This window comes from Rhinopithecus roxellana, chromosome 4, assembly GCF_007565055.1.
Source record: "Rhinopithecus roxellana isolate Shanxi Qingling chromosome 4, ASM756505v1, whole genome shotgun sequence".
NCBI lineage: Eukaryota > Metazoa > Chordata > Mammalia > Primates > Cercopithecidae > Rhinopithecus > Rhinopithecus roxellana.
Genome location: NC_044552.1, coordinates 18456712 through 18477742, shown reverse-complemented (window position 1 = coordinate 18477742; position 21031 = coordinate 18456712). Strand labels below are relative to the sequence as shown.

Genomic DNA, 21031 nt, shown 5'->3' with positions numbered 1-21031 from the left:
GATTCTCTCTCCTGTCCCATCCTCAGCACCCAGTTCCCCTCCCAACAAGCCTCTCAGGTGTCATATGCTGATAACTATGTACATGTATTCCCTAAACGTTTTTTAACGTTTTGTATTCTTGGCGCTGGTCTTCAAATGTGTACAGGTATTCCAGGAGCAAATGCCTTCTTGTTTCTGAAATTGGTCTTTTAGACTGTTCTTCTTTCCCATCTTCTTCTCTCCTGCCCCGCCTTCAGGGTATTTCCCTCGCCAGAACCAGGTCAGAGGCAGAAGAGAAGCCTCATGGGTCACAGCAGCAGATGTGGGCTGGAGATCCATTCATTTGGTTTTGGCTTGAATTTTCTGAATGATTTACTTGATCTCGAGAAAGATATATCTTGCCAGGAAATGATAGGCCTTGACGATGTTAAATGATCCTGCACCACCTTGAAAGACATTTTCTAATATAGTTTATCAGGCAAAGTGGTTAGTAGTCATTTGTGGCCTGAGATAGAAGTCCTCAGAAATCAGCAGACTTCACTGATAAAATGCTGACTTGCCCCTGGACTGGGCTCTGTGAGAGTGGCCTTCTGCACTGTGCACAGTAGGTGTGAACACGCCACACCTACAGCGACCATGCGGTGGGCTGTGGACTAGCAGGCCAAGCTCCCTGCAGGCCCACTAATAGAATTCAGCTTTTAGCGTAGGCTGTTTCATACTCTTCTGATGAAACTGATTTGGTTTTTTTCCTCCACACTGCTTCCGCATTTCAGTGTTTTCATTTAGTTTTTCTGGTTTTTAATTATAACTACAAAATAAAATCTTTAGGCTATTCACCTTAACTTAGTAAAAAAAAAAAAAAAAATTAAAGACCTGGAATTTTAGAATTCCACTTTGAATAACTTGGACCAAATCTCATAAATTTGTGTGCAGATATTATAGAGATCCCTCTCATGTGTAAGTCATTGTTTTAAGAAGAAAAGAGAAACCAGAAGCATATCTGTAAATTAATTTCTATACAGTTTCATTAATTCTTTTCTTTAGGAAAGGAAGATTAAGCCAAAGAGGTTTGGAAAGTGCTGAAATAATACAGAACCAAAGGAAGACCCAGGGCCTCTGTCCTTCTCAAAATAGCCACCAGGGGGAGGTCGGAGGCGGGCCTGCCCTCCGCCGGGAAAGGAAGCCCGCCTCCTTTTTTTTTTTGGAGACTGTCTTGCTCTGTGCTCAGGCTGGAGTGCAGTGGCGCGATCTCGGCTCACTGCAACCTCCGCCTCCCGGGTTCAAGCAGTTCTCCTGCTTCAGCCTCCTGAGTGACTGGGACTATAGATGCACGCCACCACACCTGGCTAGTTTTGTTTGTTTGTTTGTTTTTGTATTTTAGTAGAGACCCAGGCCGGTCTCGAACTCCTGAGCTCAGGCAGTCCGCCCACCTCAGCCTCCCAAAGTGCTAGGATTACAGGCGCACCCGACTAGCCTGCCTCCTTTCTTTGAGTAGATGGATTAAGTCGTTGCAAGGCTGCTTTCCTGATTATGTTCTGACCACTTTGAGTAGAAATTAGTTACTTTGCTTTAAGATTATTATTGCTTCTGTTTTCACTGTAACATGTTTGACAGGTGATAGTTGATCACCTGAGGGTAACCAAGTGGCTGTTTTTAGGAAGTGGAGAGACTGATTTTGGACCTCAGCTCAAGAACCTCAATAAGAAGCTCTTCACAGTGGTCGCCTGGGATCCTCGAGGCTATGGACATTCCAGGCCCCCAGATCGCGATTTCCCAGCAGACTTTTTTGAAAGGGATGCAAAAGATGCTGTTGATTTGATGAAGGTGGGTCTCTTAGGGAAGGGCCGGGGGAGGAAAGGTGGCTGGGCCTGTGTTCATTTATTTTGTTTAAATTTTGTTGTTATCTCTTTCTACAAAATAATACCATGTGATTGCTATAGAAAACTCAAAGAGTTCAAATAGGTATAAAGAAGAAAGTCGAAATCGCCCACAGTCCAGCTCTCCAGAGACGCTACCAAGTCTTCGCGGCTCTGCTTTCTGGCCAGTCTTATTATGTCACAAACGCAGTTTCATATTGATGCCATCATACTACACCTAACGTTTTTCTAACTTACTATTTTTATTGAGCAATTTTTCAAGGAAATAACTTTCATGTCAATAAATATGCATTTATACTAGTTGTATGATAGGCACATATTATTCCATTGTATGGATGTACTGTATCTTATTTCACCGATTTTTTTTTTTTTTTGAGACAGCGTCTTGCTCTGTCACCCAGGCTGGAGTGCAGTGGCGCGATCTCGGCTCACTGTGACCTCTGCCTCCCGGGTTCAAGTGATTGTCTTGCCTTAGCCTCCCGAGTAGCTGGGATTACAGGCACGCACCACTAGGCCCAACTGATTTTTGTATTTTTAGTAGAGACAGAGTTTCATCGTGTTAGCCAGGATGGTCTCGATCTCCTGACCTCCTGATCCACCCACCTCAGCCTCCCGAAGTGCTGGGATTACAGGCATGAGCCACCACACCTGGCCTGTTTCACCAGTTTTCTAATAGCAGATAATTAACTTAATTTTTAAGTTGTCTTTTTCTGCTGTTACAAATAGCAGGCAGTGAACATTCTGTTGTTCCTGGCCATTTTCATTTTTTTGCTACTATAAACAGTACTGTTGTGGACATCCTGGACTGAGCTCCTGGCACACGTGGGAGAATTTCATACAAATTTAGGAGACAATTTGCTAGGTGATAGAAGTTCCAGATGTTCATTTTACAGGATAGTGCCAGAGTAGTTACACCACTTTAGGTTCCAGGCAGCAAATATCTTGGACTAATATTAATTCTTTACCTTTAATTTTCCAGTCATTCTGTTCTTTCTTCTTGGCAGCCTCTCTAAGATGTAATCTTTGTCCATTTTCCCTGCCAAACACATGTGCAGACCCTGGCTGATTCACCCGCGGGCTCACATAACCTCCCCATGACGCTGTTCTCTGACAGCCTGGCTCTTGCCGGTTCTTCCCACAGTTGCTTTACCAGATACCCTGCTTCACTTCATCCAGCAGAGCTCAGGGTCCCCTCTCTGATCTATGGACTATTCTCAAGGTCCTTGCTCAGGCATGCGTATGCGCTCACACACACACACGCACGCTGTATTTGTCATATCTAAGTAGTTGGTCTCCATTGATTCTAGTTCCTTGAGCTTTTTATCCAACCAGAAGATGTAGTTCCCTCCTAATTCAAACCCATACCGTATACTCAGGTGTTTGTGACAATTTCCACTAAAACTAATTAAGAGAAAACATGACGTCATCAAATGGTGGACTCTAGGATTTTTCTTTCCTGACTAATTGATACTCCAGACCCACACCTGTATTGATTCTGATAATTAGTGACTCAGTTTCTTTTAACAGAGAGGAGCAATAACTTGTGCTATGCATTTTATCGTATGATCATAGGCGCTGAAGTTTCAGAAGGTTTCTCTGCTGGGGTGGAGTGATGGGGGTATAACCGCACTCATTGCCGCTGCAAAATATCCGTCTTACATCCACAAGATGGTGATCTGGGGTGCCAATGCCTACGTCACGGACAAAGACAGCATGATATACGAGGGTAGGTTCTGCGAAGTGGAGATGCTGGGACAGCAGATCCTTCCCCTCTCTCCGCATCTCATCTCTTATTGTGAGATATGTTGACAAGTCTTATCTCTTCTGCTTCTAGTTCTCAACTCTCAGGTAGGAATAATAATGAGTTCTCAGAAAAGTAATGCAATTTAACCAGTCTGAGTTTTAAAGCTTTCTATTTCCAGGAGTGAAACTTCATGGCTCAGGAAAAGGCTAAGTAAAATCACTATTTCCATTTACTGCTACTGATAATGAACTTCGAGGAAGAAGGGGGTGGTGTGAAGTGTTATTGATAACCTCATTTAAAATAATGTGAGGCCAGGCACAGTGGCTCATGTCTGTAATCCCAGCACTTTGGGAGCCCAAGGCAGAAGGATCTCTTGAGCCCAGGAGGTCGAGGCTGCAGTAAGCCATGACTGTGCCACTGCACTTTTGCCTGGGTGACAGGAGTGAGAGAGAGAGAGATGGGGGGAGGAAAGAAAATAATGTTGAGTGTGGAAAAGAATCACTGCATTCAAATATGAAACCTTTTATTTTGATTTAAATAATTTCTGTGCTGTTTGCATGCTTTAAGGTTGTCCTCCAAGCCTGTCTGAGTTTTTTTTGTTTTGGTTTTGGTTTTTTTGAGATGGAGTTTCGCTCTTGTTGCCCAGGCTGGAGTGCAATGGCATGATCTCGGCTCACCGCAACCTCTTCCTCCTGGGTTCAAGCGATTCTTCTGCCTCAGCCTCCCAAGTAGCTGGGATTACAGGCATGCACCACCACATCTGGCTAATTTTGTATTTTTTAGTAGAGATGGTGTTTCTCCATGTTGGTCAGGCTGGTCTCGAACTCCCGACCTTGGCCTCCCAAAGTGTTGGGATTACCGGCGTGAGCCACCGCCCCCAGCCTGAAGTCTTTACAGGCACTGGAATAGAGGCCAGCGAACGGTAGCCTGTGCATTACACCTAGCCTGCCTCCCACTTCTGTGCAGCCCATGTACCAATCAAGGCGGTTAGTGCTGTGAATCACAGAGACCAAGCTGGGGTATCCCTTTATCACCCAGCATTGCTGCCCCAGACCTGCACTGGTGGTCACTACACAGGGGTGACTGTTGGCAATGAGCAGGCACCTAGTCATGGAATTTTAGTCAGCAACTCAGGAGTTGCTTAGCCTCCAGCAAGCTGCCCACATTGAGATGACCAGGCTCTTGGGAGGAGCGAAGGGTGCACCAGGATCTAGGGGTTGCTGGGACAAGAAGTGAAACTGACCTGCATTACCCTACTGCCCCCACCTGCCAGCCTGGCCCACCAGGACCCTCTTCCTCAGGCCACTAGCTTTTGTCCCGAGTGTGATTTTAGTGGATCCCAGATGGCCTGCCCCAGACACAGGACTAGGTGTGTCAGGTGTTTTCTCCTCATGTGTGAGTATCTGCATAATGCCTCTGATTTTGTTTCCTGGCCAGCAAAACCTAAAATATGTATTTACTCTGGCCCTTTACATAAAAGGTGTACAGATCTCTTCGCTAGAATGTCACAAGTCTAGTGTTTTTCAGCTCTTCTGCAATTCACGTGACTTTGAAGTAAGCTACTTAGAGGCAGTGTTCTGTTGTAGAATCGTAGTTCTTCACAGTCTTTCTGTGTTTTCAATGAATATGAAGCTTTTACGGTGAGTCTGATGTGGTTGCCAGTCCTGTCTGTGCTCCTGCTTGTCCTTGTTTTGCTCCTGCCTGGTGTCCGTTTTGTTCAGAGTAAGCCATTCCGTTCTGTTAAGGATCTGTCTCCTCACGTGGCCTCTAGGACAGGCTGCCTTGAGTTCTTCCTCCCTCTCCTGTGTCCTTGAATTCTCTCCACTGGGTCAGTCCTCTCAGCCTGCAAAAGTGGGCGCAGTTCTTCCTCCAGAAAGTTGCCACTCCTGCCTGTATTTGCTATCTTCCCATTCTTTATTCTTTCCCACAAACTTATGGAGAGAGCCACCTGCGTTCCCTGCTTCTAGGGACCCTCCTCTCCTTCCTCCTTTAGTCCATTCTGCCCCATCTCCCTCTCTGGCCCATTCTAGCCCCTCTACTGAAATTCTTCTCGCTGCCCCCTGCCCCCTTGTTCTTTCCCGTAGTCTCTATCTCAGTTCATGGCCTGCAGATGACCTGGCATCCAGGCAGAGCCCCAGACGCATCCCTCGAGGGCAGAGGGCAGAGTCCTCTTCTGCCCTCTTCATTTGCCCACCTTGCCCTGTTCATTGAACTGCGATGCTTTCTGTTGTCACCACGTGCATACTACCCCTCCGGTCATCCTCACCTCTCTTCCTCCCCCCATTCTCCTGGTTTAGGCCGCTAACTTCTTATGGTAGTTTGTCCTCCATAGGAGAGTTTCCTTTGTAAGGCAAAAATCGAGTCACTTAATTCTGCTAGAGGACTTAAAATCCTTCACTAACCAGCAAAGTCTGTGCCGATTGGCTGGCCCCTCCTGCCAGCCCCTCACTGGGCATTCTCCCATCTCCCCTTTCTCCTCATCCTTCCAGTGCCTCTCCCACATGGAATAAACAGCCATTCCTGGAACAAGCTACCCCCTCATGCCTCATCGCCTTTGGAACTGCTGCTGTGCCACCTCACACCAGCCTTCCCCTCAGCCACATTCTCTGCCAGGGAGTATTCACCCCTGACACAGCTCCTTGGGGCTCAGCATCTGGGAAGGCGTCCCGGAGCCCTGAGACCTGGCGGTGCTCTCCCTCCTGGACCCTGCCACACATTGCACATGCCTGTGCCACGGCCCTTCATCCTGGACACTGTCGTCACTCACTCCCTTGCCTCGGTCACTGCAGTGGGAACTCACCACATGCAGTTGCTCTGACTTTCCTTTCTTTATGAAAGCAAGAATCTCTCAGTAGCACGCACTCTTTACTCTCTGACATCTCTCTACTTCCCCTCCTGGCCACCCTTTCTTTCTCATCCGCCATTCTCTCCTAACTTGTGTCAGGATGGCTGTGGCCCACCAGTCTGCTGTAACCAAGCCCCTACCATGCACCTCCTCTTGGCTCCTTGGTCATTCTGCAGCATTCGGGAACATGCTCATGATGTGTGCGCCATTGGTCATGCCCCACTTCTTGAAGCTTTCTCTGTCTGGAAATTCTTGCCACCGTCTTCTGCCGACTTCCCCTCCTCTCTCAGGCTGTTCCCTGGCTGACACGTGCCTGCTCCCCCATGTGGGCCACAGTGTTGGGGTCCTCCAGGCATCACCCTCGGTGCTCTGCTCCCCTCTCACCCTCACACCTGAGTAGCTTCACTCAGCTCCTTGCTCCACCTAACTCCCAAACCACACATATTTGACTGTTTTCTTTTTAAGAGACAAGTTCTCACTGGGCGTGGTAGCTCACACCTGTAATCCCAGCACTTTGGGAGGCTGAGGCGGGAGGATCACTTGAGCCCAGGAGTTCAAGACCAGCCTGGGCAACATAGCAAGACCCCGTGTCTACAAAAAATACAAAAATTAGCCAGGCATGGTGGCGTGTGCCTGTAGTCCCAGCCATTTGGGAGGCTGAGGTGGAGGATCACCTGAGCCAGGGAGGTTGAGGCTGCAGCGATCTGTGATTGCACCACTGCACTGTAGCTTGGGTAACAGAGGCGAGACCCTGTCCCAACAACAACAACAAAAAAAAAAAAAAAAGAAAGGAAAGAAAAAGAGATGAGTTCTCACTATGTTGCCTTATTCAACTTTTTGTTCAATTTTCTTACCTGGTTGTCTCACACATACCTTAAATTCAGTCTGTCTAATACTGACTTCATGATCTTCCCTCTAGGCCTGTCCCTTCTGCTACATTTCTTATCTTTATAAATAATACTCACTGGAATGTACTTTCTCCCTCAAAGTAATATTTTAATTACTATTTATTGAGTGCCTGCCATGAGCTAAAGTCTATAACTATGTGTTATCCCTGTAAGATCTCTGATACTCAGCCTGCTTGTCATGTGAAAAACAGGGGCTCACGAAAGTGAGGAAACCTTCCAGACCACATCCCCACACTGCAGCCTGCAGCCCACTCCGCTCCTCTGCTGGGCTCTGAGTGGACCCATCTTGCCCTCCCCCTCTCTCCCTCCCACCAGGCTCCCGCCAGCCTCGTTGGTCCCGCCTGGGCTGATTCTGTGCCTCTCCAACCGGTCCAGGTCCTTGCCTCCTACCAGTCTGCCTTCCATGGTGCTCTGAGAGCAATTCAGCAATATGTGCATCTCATGGTATCTTACTTTAAGCCTTCCAGGACTCCCCACGACTTTCATGATAAAGTTCAGGCTCCTTCACTTTGCTCACGGAATGAGTGGCCCAGCGTCTGCCTCTCCATGTCCCCTCCCCCCACCTTCCCCTCCCAACCACCAGTGTCCAGCCATCCGAGACCACCTGGCCCTCTCCAGCAGGTGGCGGGGTCCTGCCTCCTTGTGTGGGCCCTTCCTGCTCCCTTCCCACGCCTTCACTTGTTTGCTGACTTCCCTTCTCCCAGAACGGCCCAACCACTCCATCCTCTAGGAAGCCCTCACCGCTGTCACCCCCTCTCCATTGCCCGTGTGAGCACACAGGCCACTCTGCTGCAGATGGCGGCTGGTTCTTGTACCTGTCTCCTGGGGTGTAGGAGCAACAGTATCTCCCCAGGGCCTAAGTCCATGAGTGAAATTGTTGTGCGCAGATACACTGCATTATAAGTGACAAATTATTTTCCAGCAAAATAAATTTACACTTCCACCAGCAATAGATGAGATTCCTTAACTTTTACCTCTTCAACAAAAACTTGAAATTCTCAGACTTCTTAATTCACTGGCCAATCAAATGGGTGTAAGATGTTATCTTATTGGGGTCTTCATTTGCATTTTGTATTACTAATAAGATTGAAAATCTGTTTATCCACCATTTGAGTTTCTTCTGTATTATATCTATTCACGTATTTTTATCGGCTAAAAGTTTTTTATTATGTAATATTTGATATGTGTAATGCAGTATGTTTAGGTATACAGTATGAAATGTAACAACAGAACAACCCCCGACTCTCCACCCAACTCAGCACCAGAACATGTTATCCCAGTGTGACTGCTGTGCAGTTTTAAGAAAATACTCTAATCCTAATTAATAACCCCTTTTAGGGTAACTGTGTTGTAAACACCTTTTCACAGTGGGTGGCTTGCCTTTTATGGACAGAAGTACTTAATGAAAGGAAATGCCACATGTTTTATTTTTCTTTCCTTTTTCTTTTTCTTTTCTTTCCTTTCCTTTTTTTTTTTTTTTTTTTTTTTTTTGAGACAGGGTCTCACACTGTTGCCCAAGCTGGAGTGCAGTGGCGCCATCTCAGCTCACTGCAACCTGCTCAACACCAAACTATCCTTCTGCCTCAGCCTCCCAAGTAGCTGGCACTACAGGCATGTGCCACCACACCTGGCTAATTTTTGTATTTTTTGTAGAGACGGGGTTCCGCCACATTGCCCAGGCTGGTCTCAAACTCCTGGACTTAAGTGATCCACCCACCTCAGGCTTCCGAAGTGCTGGGATTACAGGTGTGAGCCACCACGTCCGGCCTCACAGTGTTTTATTTTCTCATTGGTTTGACTGATTTTGTTTGGTTTTAGATCCACCAACATGTTTGCCTGTTTGTTTACTCACCTGTTCTTTCTTCACAAATGTTCCTTCTAAACGCATTTATCTTCTCTTCTTCCTGACGTTATTTTTAGAAGTTATTTAAGGGCAGCCTGCTAATGGTCAACTGAGTTTTTACCAACAAGTGTCTTTTCTTTTCACCCACCTTTTCTGCAAGTCTGTTTAGCTGAGTGCGGAAATGGGCGCGGAAAGTCATCGTCTCCCCCATTCTGCAGTCTTCCGCCTTCCATCGTTGCTGTTGAGATGTTTCCTGTCCATCCACATGGTTCCTGCTTCGGAGAGATGTGTCCTGACTCTCTGGCTGTTTTTCACATTTTCTCCTTACCTTTGATATATTGCTGTTTTAATATATTCTGTCCAAGTGCAGATTTCATTTTACTTATCCTCTTTGGAATACGTTGCATTTTTGTTTGTGGATTCTTTGATTTATTTTGAAAAACACTCCCACCCATTATTTCTTCAAGTAGGCGTCTCGCTCATTCTCCTTATTCTCGTCTTCCGAGACAAGTGGACTTTTGTAGACCTCGTCTTCCCGTCTTCCTTATCTCTTCTTCATCTTCTTGTCTCTGCATGGTGTTCTGCATCATTTCTTAAGATGTCTCTTCCAATTTTCTAGTTTTTCCATTAACTTTATAAAAATCCTGTTTGTTTCGTGACCTTTGGTTAGGAGCTAATATTTGCTTACTCTTAATCCGAAACCAAACAAAACAGTGAGCATCAATCGAGAGCGCTTTCCTTCCGAGAAGATGTGCATTTGCTGCTCTTGGGAACCACAGGATCATACCAGGTTGGGGCCATTTTTAGCTCAGCTTAATCCAGGAGGCTCAGGTTGGGCCCCCAGCCTGCCCGTGAACACTGCGTCTCCGCCCAGAGCAGGCCTGCCTTTGGAGCTGGCTCACTTCCTTTGCTGTATTTTCAGAATTCTCTTTCTCATGTGCAGACACACTCACACACACTCACACCCTGGTTTCCATTAACCCCCGCAACTTCAGCAATGCCACAAAACTCTGTTTTGTTAAAGGTCTAGTTATTCCCCTGGAAAAAGGCCTTTCGGAGGGTACGGTCTGCCATGCAGCCAAAAGTAGAAGCATGTGCGGGGCCGTTTTACTAGCCATCTTCACACTGTCTTGCTTGCTTCTCTCTCCCTTACCCCCCACCCCCAAACGTTTTCTTCTTCCCACATCTTCTCCCCACCTCTTCACCCTGTGTCTACGTACCTCACTCAAGTCTTTGCATTCTTGTGCAGAGCAGTTCATCCTCTTCAGCCTTTATCTTCAACTCACGCGGGGCCTACCTCTGAATATTTAAGCCAATTAGCAGAAGCAAGGGCGGGCACCAGGCACTGTCCTGTAATGGGGGGTCCTCCCTCCTCAGAAGGTTGTTGTGATTGTCAGTAGCAGTTTTTCCTCTATTTGGTGATTTGAATTCACTAAGCACATGGTGAGTGCCTGCCAGGCGCCTGGCGTTGTCCGGGATGCTGTAGAGATTGTGTTCATATGAGTTCATGCCATTGGTGGTGTATTTCTTCCATGGGTAACATGTAGCTCTCAGTAAGCAATATTTAATATGCCCAAGAACATTAGAATCTTTACTTACCACAGTGTATTTAAAAAAATATGGAAAAGATTGGCCTAAGGAATCGCATTTGCATTTGCTGGTTCATGTTAATGGTTGTTTTAGCTATTCTTCCCTACTAGTGAATCATCTACAATATAGTTTGAAGTTTGGTACTTAGCCTTTTACACCCATATTTCTTCGGTAGCAGAAATTAGAATGAATACTTTGTGTGCATTTTTCAATGTCCATACAAATGAAATGCAGAAAAAATCTCCTCCTTTGCAAATATGGTCGCTCTTACTCAGGTGACCCTGTTAGGGTCATATTTTCTTTTATCCTGTTTCTTTAAAGGAGAGCAGTAAGTGCAGCTCTAATTTCATTCACTTGGTAAGCACTGACTTGTGGGCCTGTTTTATGGGAGGCACTAGTGTCGGCCCTGGGGTACAGTGAGGAGCAAAGCAAAGTCCCTTCCACCGCACACAGGTCCTAGTGGGAGGCAGGCCCTCAGTCACGGGTCCAGAAGGCACCGCAAAGCAGCAGCCAGGGCTAAACGGAGCAGAGGGTGGGAGGGAGGCATTCCAGGCAGATGAGGCAGTGAGCGCATGGGCTCAGAAGTGGCTTTTGCTCGGAATACTTAAAGACAATACTTTAGTATGAAACTAAATGTTTCTTTGCCTACACTTCTGTTTTTCAGGCATCCGAGATGTTTCTAAATGGAGTGAGAGAACAAGAAAGCCTCTAGAAGCCCTCTATGGGTGTGACTACTTTGCCAGAACCTGTGAAAAGTGGGTGGATGGCATAAGACAGTTCCAACATCTCCCAGATGGTAGGTGACTGGGCTTGAAGGGCTCTCTGCCTGTTAGAGAGGGTGCTCGAGTTCCTCCCCAGTGTTCCAGAATTGCTCAGTGATTCATGAATCTGCCCATCGCCCTCACATGCTCATGTGTGAGCAGAACAGAGAATACTAGTTACTGTATACTGTGCCAGTTCTCGTGTCGTCAATCTGGCTTAACGTAGAGATAGGGCTGCGTGTCCAAAGGTTCACATTGTTGAGTCTTTAATAGCAGACTGTTCTCTTTTCCTTCTTATCCTTGGTGTGTGTGTGATGACAAAATAATTACCCAGAAGCCTTGAACAGTTTCTATTTTCTAATTCCAGAATGAGTCATTCGAAAATAAATAGACCACAATATGTACAATATTTTTTCCTTTTTACACATTTAGATGTGTCACCCCAGGAGGACACTGTTAATCTTTAATCTCAATGGAGTTAATATGAGGAAGAAAATATTATTTTTTTCCCATCTTCAGGACTCAGTGATATGACCTTAACTATGAACAAATATCTCCTATTCTTTTTTTTTTTTTTTTTAAGATGTAGTCTCACTCTGTCACCAGGCTGGAATGCAGTGGCATGATCTCAGCTCACTGCAATCTCTGCCTCCCGGGTTCAAGTGATTCCCCTGCCTCAGCCTCCCAAGTAGCTGGGACTACAGGCGTGCACCACCATGCAGGCAATTTTTTTTTTGTATTTTAGTAGAGACAGGGTTTCACCATGTTGGCCAGGATGGTCTTGATCTCCTGATCTCATGATCTGCCCACCTCGGCCCCCCATAAGTGCTGGGATTACAGGCCTGAGCCACCACACCTAGCCTCCTATTCTTTATCTGAAAAATTACCAAGATTTCCAGTTAAAGTAAGAATTGACATCTTTAAGAGAAATTCTGAATTATAGTTTATTTTCATACAGCTATTTATGTTTATAATCTCATTTTTCTTTTTTTTTTAATTGCTGAGAAAATACAGTAGCTGAGATCTAATCTTGGAGTGCATTGTTACAAAATGGTTGTGATTGAAGGACCAATTTGATCTATTAGGTAATCATTTCCTGCATGAGTCATCTGCCAGAACTTTCACAATGAAAAGGACATTTGGAAATGTTACTCTTCTGGTTTGAGTTGAAAGCAGCAAATATATCAAATATATGCCTTATAATGTTCCTGTTCAGATGCAGTATCCACCCATGGAAACAGGCCCTGGAAATTTCTGCTCTTAAAACAAAAATAAAAAATGCCATAAAGCAATGTTTGAGACAGTTCTCTATTAAAGAGGGCACATTTGTAAATTGTAAACTTTTATGTTTTATTGAAGAGAGTAGTGAAAAGATAGGAAGATTTAAAGGTGGAAATAGGGTTAGATCAGCAATTCAAAACTACGTTCATGATACAGAGGCTGCAGCAGTGTATAATCTCTCTCACAGTGAGGCACTTCATGGTATGTCCCCCTTCTGTGCTGGCTAATTTGGTAGGAGCCCTGTTTTCCTCACTGTCCTCTCAGGTTTATGGATGCTTGGTATAGCACAGGGATTCATTGCACGGCTCTGGAGTGCGATGGGCCTGAGTGTGCATTCTGGCTGTGCCCCTGGCTTGCTGTTAGAATGGATCTGGGCAGGTAACTTTGCTTCTTGAAGCTTCAGTTTCCTGTCTGTGACCTCGAAAAGCTGTTGTGGGGATTAAATGAGATATGATCTGTTCAGCTTTGGTGCAGGATCAAAGACAGAGTAAGTGCCTAATGAAAGGTTGGCATTACTGTTATTACAAAAGTACTTAACAGACAAACATGTTTATATACTGAATGAGTTAAAACATGTAACTACTGGGTTTAACAGATACGAAATTGTGTAAACAGTTCCTGGTACAAAGTGAGCACTTAGGAATATTGACTTTGATCATCACATGATGAAGCAGTTGGCCAGTGTGTGTCATCTCGGGACAGGAGAGGGAAGTGTCAGAGACCTGGAGAAGTATTTCCCTAGTCACCAGGTCCCCTTCTCACTTAGCAGGCGGGGACTTCCCACTGAAGAGGAGGGAAAGGCCCAGGGCAAGGCAGGGCAGCACTGCACTGTGGGGGCAGCTCCCAGCCTTCTCAGAGCTGCAGAGCCTTCTTCTTGACACACACGGAGAAGGGAGGGAGCAGGAGGAAAGAGCTTAGGGATGCCGGGAACCGCAGATGCAACTCTCCTTTTAGCCCCACAACAGCCCCCGGGAACTATGATTGTTCCTGCTTGTGGGTGAAGCTCCCAGTGGTTAAGGGGCCACCACAGTCTCACAGAGGCAGGGAGCTGTAGTACAGGGACTAGGGCCCAGGCTGTCCACCTTTGCCTCTGGAAAGTTCTCATACATGGGGGTAAGTCCTTCCAGTCCCTCCAAAGTATGTTAGTCAGGAGTGTCACAGAGGCATCAGTGAAAAGGCATCAGTGAAAAGGCATCAGTGAAAAGGCATCAGTGATGCGCAGGTTGTATAATGAATTCACTGTGAGGCCCATGTGCTTTGAGGACTGGCCGGGGCCCCTACACTCATCTGAAATGTGATTTCCAGGGAAAAGCTCTGCAGGTGTCCAGCACCTACCCCTGTTTTCACATTGGGAACCGCCACTGTGGAATATAGTGGTGGGGTGTTTATTTGAGTTTCCTACTGTTTTATGTGAATTTAAATCAGGCTGCTTATTTACTAGTAGAACTCAGAAACAGGCGAACAAACAAGAAACAGAGAGAATCAGAAAAGGGAATCCAAAGAATGTGAGAGCTGGAAGGGATCCCAGGCACGGTCAAATCCAAACCGCGGTTTTTACAGATAGGGAAACTGAGGGCCAAGGAGGGGCAGGGCTCGCAGAGCTTTGCTTCCTCTGACAGCGTAGAATGGTTGCACTAAAGCAGATTTCTTGTGCTGTGTATCCTTCAGGTAACATCTGCCGGCACCTGCTGCCCCAGGTCCAGTGCCCCACCTTGGTTGTGCACGGTGAGAAGGATCCTCTGGTCCCGCGGTTTCATGCCGACTTCATTCATGAGCACGTGAAAGGCTCACGGTAAGTCCTGTCACCACCTTCACACTCCCGCCCCCCCCCCACAGAGCCTCGGAGTCAATGGGCAAAGCTACTGGAAGGAAAAGAACCAAGAGGAGTTGGAGTTTTAGAGTACACGGCCCCCCTTTTTGCCAGTGCCAGTCAGTAGCACCACTTTATTTAGGATACCACGGAGGACAGAAGCCCTGAACTGTGGGTGATTGATAACCGGAAGGAAAGGCACGTTCAGATAGACAGCTCTTACTTTTATGAGTGGCAAACATGCTCATAGGTGCTAAGCCCTGTCACTTGGTAATAGTTCAGGTTTATTTCCATCAGTATTAACCGAAACAATTTCACACAATTTGGGAATTTTCAGTTTAGTTTTTTATCATGATGAAAGCACTGACCACCCAATTTAAAAAAATCTGTTAAACCAAATTTCTGATGTCTGCTGACAGGCAGCGCCACTCAGCACGGTTAATGGTAGAGTTCCCTGTCCCTGAAGCCCTCAGGCCAGCCGGGAGAGCAGGCACAGAAACAGCTCCACTGCTTCCTTATCACTCTGTTCTGTGATATATTTAACAACGGATTTCTCAGAGAATTTTTAAATGAGGATAAAAAGTTTCTTTTCCATAATAAAATACAATTACCATAAGCCTTTATAATTCCTATATCCATAATGGATAATGCTGTATCCATTTAGCATTTTTTAAGTTAAAAGGCATCTCTTTATTCCACACATTCCTCCTATGCCACTTCAACCATGAATCAAAAATACACATGAGCCTGTATAACAAATAATTCATGTGGTGAGAGCGTAGAGTCAGTGAAGAGCAAAGGTGGGAGTTAGGCAGGATTATTTTGCAGGGTGGACAAAGAGGTTTAGTGGAGGAGTTATTTATTTATTTATTTTTTTTGGAGCTAGAGTCTCGCACTGTCGCCTGGGCTGGAGTGCAGTGGTGTGATCTCAGCTAACTGCAACCACTGCCTCCCAGATTCAAGCGATTCTCCCACCTCAACCTCCCAAGTAGGTGGGATTACAGGTGTGCGCCACCACGCCCAGCTAATTTTTTGTATTTTTAGTTGTAATGGTTTTCACTATGTTAGCCAGGCTTGTCTCAAACTCCTGACCTCGTGATCCACCTGCCTTGGCCTTCAAAGTGCTGGGATTACAGGCGTGAGCGACCACGCCCCACTTTGAGTTTTTAAATTGATATAGTAGGGGCTGGGCACAGTGGCTCACACTTGTAATTCCAGCACTTTGGGAGGCTGACGTGGGCGGTTCACTTGAGGCCAGGAGTTCAAAACCAGCCTGGCCAACATGGCAAAACCCCATCTCTAGTAAAAATACAAAAATTAGCTGGGCATGGTGGCAGGTGCCTGTCATCCCAGCTGCTCAGGAAGCTGAGTCAGGAGAATCACTTGAACCTGGGAGGCAGAGGTTGCAGTGAGCCAAGATTATGCCACTACATTCCAGCCTGGGTGACAGAGTGAGACTCTGTCTCCGAAAGAAAGAAAGAGAGAGAGAGAAAGAAAAATGTATTTAGTAGGCAATAAAAGGTATTTTCAAACTAGACTTTACAAAATTATACTACTAAGTCATGGTCATGGTACCAATAGTATACTTTCTTATTAATCCTTGCAAAAGTTTTTTGTTTTTTTTGTTTTTTTTTTTTGTTTTTTTTTTTGTTTTTTGTTGAGGCGGAGTTTTGCTCTTGTTGCCCAAGCTGAAGTTCAATGGTGTGATCTTGGCTCACTGCAACCTCTGCCTCCCGGGTTCAAGTGATTCTCCTGCCTCAGCCTCGTGAGTAGCTGGGATTACAGGCGTGTGCCACCACGCCCAGCTAATTTTTGCATTTTTAGTAGAGACATGGTTTCACTGTTAGCCAGGATGGTCTCGATCTCCTGACCTCATGATCCGCCTGCCTCGGCCTCCCGAAGTGCTGGGATTACAGGCGTGAACCACCACGCCCGGCCTACAGAAGTTTTTTATGCAATCTCAGTTTTTGCGCTTTTGATTGTGTTTGTTTGCAGTGTGCAAAGTGATGTCTCCATATAGCACTTAATATTTTAAAAGGTATTTTTTGTATAATATCTAGTTATAGTTTATGACACACTTATGAAAAATATTATCCATTTTACAGATGAGAAATCACGGCTGAGAGATGTTAAGCAATCTTTCAAGGCTGCATAGCTAGTAAATAATGAATCTCAGATTTTTCTCCTAATATGGTGCTTTTCCACCATGGTACGGCTGCCACTTCTCTCTTAATATGTACGATGGTAACGTGCCTAGAATAAGATACCAGGTGACCTGGTTAATTGTCTTCCAGCTTCAGAAATGACAGGTTTTTGCACAGTGACATACATAGTAAATGTGGTATGTGCCCTTAAACAGCCAGGTTTAATTAAAGTCTGTCTACAAGAACGTTTAATTTAGGAATTAAAGTTTAATTTAAGCCCATCTCCTAGCAACAGAATACATTAGTATAGGAGAAAAACACCCTTACTATGCAGATATTAATTGTTTTAGTAGACTATTTTATGGAAGATCACTTTCTTAAAGCAATATTCTTTGGAGGAAATAGGTTGAGTGTAAAGTGTTATTAGCAACGACTGTCGAAAACTGGATTGTAGTGCCAGGCGCGGTGGCTCACGCCTGTAATCCCAGCACTTTGGGAGGCCGAGGCGGGTGGATCACGAGGTCAGGAGATCGAGACCATCCTGGCTAACACGGTGAAACCCCGTTTCTACTAAAAATACAAAAAATTACCCGGGCGTGGTGACAGGCGCCTGTGGTCCCAGCTACTCAGAAGGCTGAGGCAGGAGAATGGCGTGAACCCAGGAGGCAGAGCTTGCTGAGAAGAAAACTGGCTTGTATTTTCTACTTATTACCTCCCTCTGCTGTAAGAGCCCTTTATGTTGGGCATGAGCCTACCTAGAATGCGGTTGGTTTATTTTGGTCTCCACAAAACGAAGGCAGATTCCCTGAGTACCAAAACCCGACTGTGTTGTGTGCACATCTGACAGCCATCTGACAGCAGGGAAACAACTCGGTGTAGCAAGCTTCCAGTGAACTGGATATTTCATTGCCTTGCCAGGTACTTTTGTTTTTTTGAGGTAGGGTCTCACTCTGTCACCCAGGTTAGGGTGCAGTGGTGGGATCATACCTCACTGCAGCCTCGAACTCCTGGGTTCAAGCTATCCTCTCACCTCCCAAAGTGCTGGGATTACAGGTACAAGCCACCATGCCTGGCTGCCAGGTACACTTAATTAAACTTAAAGGCACAGGCCAGGCGCGGTGGCTCACACCTGTAATCCCAGCACTCTGGGAGGCCGAGGTGGGCAGATCACCTGAGGTCAGGAGTTCAAGACCAGCCTGGCCATCATGGTGAAACCTCGTCTCTACTAGAAATACAAAAATTAGCCAGATGTGGTGGGCACCCATAATCCCAGCTACTCAAGATGCTGAGGCAGAGAATCACTTGAACCTGGGAGGCAGAGGTTGCAGCAAGCTAAGATCATACCACTGCACTCCAGCCTGGGCAATAAGAGCCAAAACCCTGTCTCAAAAAAAAGACAAAAAAAAAACCACTTAAAGGCACAGACTATCCCTTCCCAGATTTTTACCGAGAAATACAGATTATGTGTGAAACAAACACCAAACTGCCGTTCTTGCCTCAGAAGAAGGCTGAACAAAGTGTGGCTTGCTCAGCAGGTCTGCTTCCAGCTTATGTTAATTTGTCTCTTTCTGTCCTCTCTTTGTGGTAGAAGAAAAATAAGAATCGCTTATTTTTGTTTTAAGCAAAGAGGCCTTAGAGATCACTCAAGCTCAGTGGTTTTAAAATGTGTTTTTAGTCGATCGAAGCCCTTCCTCTAACAAGCTCTTATGCCGAAGTCTGAGATACGAAACACACAGTGAGAACCGCTCAAACGACAGCAGCGACAGCGGCTTTGCCTTTCTGCCTCCTGTGTCCACATTTGCTCATACAAGTACAGCAGTCGTAATAGATTAGCACCTACTCATATGACTTCATTTCAAATTAGTTACCTCTTTAAACACCCATGAACCAGCGCAAGACCTGTCTCTTAAAAAAAAAAAGAAGACCAGGCACAGTGGCTCACACCTGTAATCCCAGCACTTTGGGAGGCCGAGGTGGGCGGATCACAAGGTCAGGAGATCGAGACCATCCTGGCTAACACGGTGAAACCCCGTCTCTGCTGAAAATACAAAAAATTAGCTGAGCGTGGTGGCGGGCCTACCCAAAGGAGGTCACACTCTGAGATGCTGGGAGTCAGGATCTAAGCATATCAATATGAGGGGTACAATTCAGCCCATCACGGCGCTTCTGAGGAGGTGCTCAGATCTCAGGAACCAGAGGCCTGGTTCTGGGTGTCAGACTTGGCTGCAAATGATGAGCCCCTCGCCTCTCGCCTGCAGCCGCTCTCCACCCCTCAGCCCCCGCCTCCGCCTGCCTGGGTGTGTGCTCACCCCTTAGGCCAGGACTCAGGCGGCTCCTCGGTGAGGCTTCCTTGCCTCTGCCTGCCCCTCCAGTTGCTCGCTCACCTATCTGAGGTCATGTGGCTCCTTATTCATACCTTTTTTCTTTTTCTTTTTTTTTTTTTTTTGAGACAGAGTCTCACTCTGTCGCCCAGGCTGGAGTGCAGTGGTGCGATCTCGACTCACTGCAAGCTCTGCCTCCCGGGTTCACGCCATTCTCCTGCCTCAGCCTCCTGAGTAGCTGGGACTGCAGGCGCCCGCCACCACGCTCAGCTAATTTTTTGTATTTTTAGCAGAGACGGGGTTTCACCATGTTAGCCAGGATGGTCTCGATCTCCTGACCTCATGATCCGCCCGCCTCGGCTTCCCAAAGTGCTGGGATTACAGGTGTGAGCCACTGTGCCTGGCCTTCTTTTTTTTTTTTAAGAGACAGGTCTTGCACTGTCATCCAGGCTGGACTGCAGTGGTGTGGTCACGGCTCATTACAGTCTCCTGAATAGCTAAGACAACACCATTATTAGTGTAGGTGTATGGGCATATTTGGGTTCTCCAAAGAAATAGAACCAACAATACGTGTATGTGTGTATGTATATATAGGTAGAAAGAAAGAGATTCATTACAGGGAATTGGTTCATGACGTGTGAAAGCTGACAAGTCCCAAGGTCTGCAGAGTGAGTTGGCCAGCTGGAGACCCAGGAAATCCAAAGGTGTGGTTCCAGTCTAAGTCTGAAGGCCTGACAGCAAGGAGAGGTGATGGTGTGGTTCTAGTGTGAAAGCCAGGAGGCTTGAGACCCAGGAAGAGCCAGTGTTTCAGCCTGAGTCCAAAGGTAGGAAAAAGTCAACATTGCAGATTGAAGGCCACCAGGTGGGAGGAATTCCCTGTTCTCAGCCTTCTTGTTCTACTCAGGCTTTCAGCAGATTGGAGGAGACCCACCACACTGGGGAGGGCCTCTGCTTTACTCAGTCAATGGATTCAAATGCTAACCCATCCAGAAACACCCTCATGAACACACTCAGAAATAATGTTTGACCAAATATCTGGGCACCCTGTAGCCCAGTCAAGTTGACACAAAGTATACAGTCACAGGGTGAAGGGCTGATGGATGCCATCTCTACAAAGGTCTGGGCCTTGTGTTGGGTTCACCAGAGGGTGTGCTGGCAGGCTGGCAGCGAGGCATCAGGCCTGGGATGTCTGTGCAGTGGACTAGTCACTGTTCTCTGTCTGAACCACAGAAGGGAAGGAAGTGCCTCTTTCTGCAGCTTCCTTGGCTGTTTGGGTCTGGCCACCAGGGGTAAGATGGCCCTAGTCCTCCCAGGCAGGCCAGTGGGAGCCTTACCACTAGGTGGAGTGAAATGAATTGGCTTAGGTGGAAAAGATTCACACCAGTGACAATGGTTCATTTTCAGCTCCGTAGAAAAGTGAAGCCAGGTTCTGGTGGGGAGGTAGATGCTACAGGCAGGCAGGGCTGCAGCTTCCACTCTGTACTGCCTCCAGCCTGGACGCGGTGGTTAGCCCACTCCTCTGCTACTGCCCCAGGTGACAGTTCCCCACCACTGGCATCCCAGCCCTCCTCTTCCCAGGTGCTGCTTTCAGCTCCTCCCAGCTGCTGCTCAGATGGAAGGGAAAACCGTCAGCTCCGGACGCTGCTTGTGGGCTCATTACAGCATTTACTGCACACAGAATTAGCCAGTGCTTATCAAGTTGAGTCCTTTGTATTAATATTTCAAGCAGTGTGGTCTGAACCTTTCCAGACAAATCTTACCTGCAAGATTATTATTTTTTTTTTTTTTGGAGATGGAGTCTCGCTCTGTCGCCCAGGCTGGAGTGCAGTGGCCGGATCTCAGCTCACTGCAAGCTCCGCCTCCCGGGTTTACGCCATTCTCCTGCCTCAGCCTCCCGAGTAGCTGGGACTACAGGCGACTGCCACCTC

At 46.6% G+C, this 21031-nt stretch overlaps 1 protein-coding gene across 2 annotated transcripts in view; it reads left to right on the top strand.

The window, feature by feature from the left end:
• The window catches only part of BPHL (biphenyl hydrolase like), a 32599-nt gene that overhangs the window by 6682 nt on the left and 4886 nt on the right, over positions 1 to 21031 (top strand). For both annotated transcript variants that reach the window (XM_030929311.1, XM_030929312.1), the window contains exons 3-6: positions 1637 to 1803; positions 3429 to 3582; positions 11451 to 11582; positions 14497 to 14620. In XM_030929311.1, coding sequence (XP_030785171.1) covers positions 1637 to 1803; positions 3429 to 3582; positions 11451 to 11582; positions 14497 to 14620 — 577 coding nt within the window. The remainder of the gene's footprint in view (positions 1 to 1636; positions 1804 to 3428; positions 3583 to 11450; positions 11583 to 14496; positions 14621 to 21031) is intronic.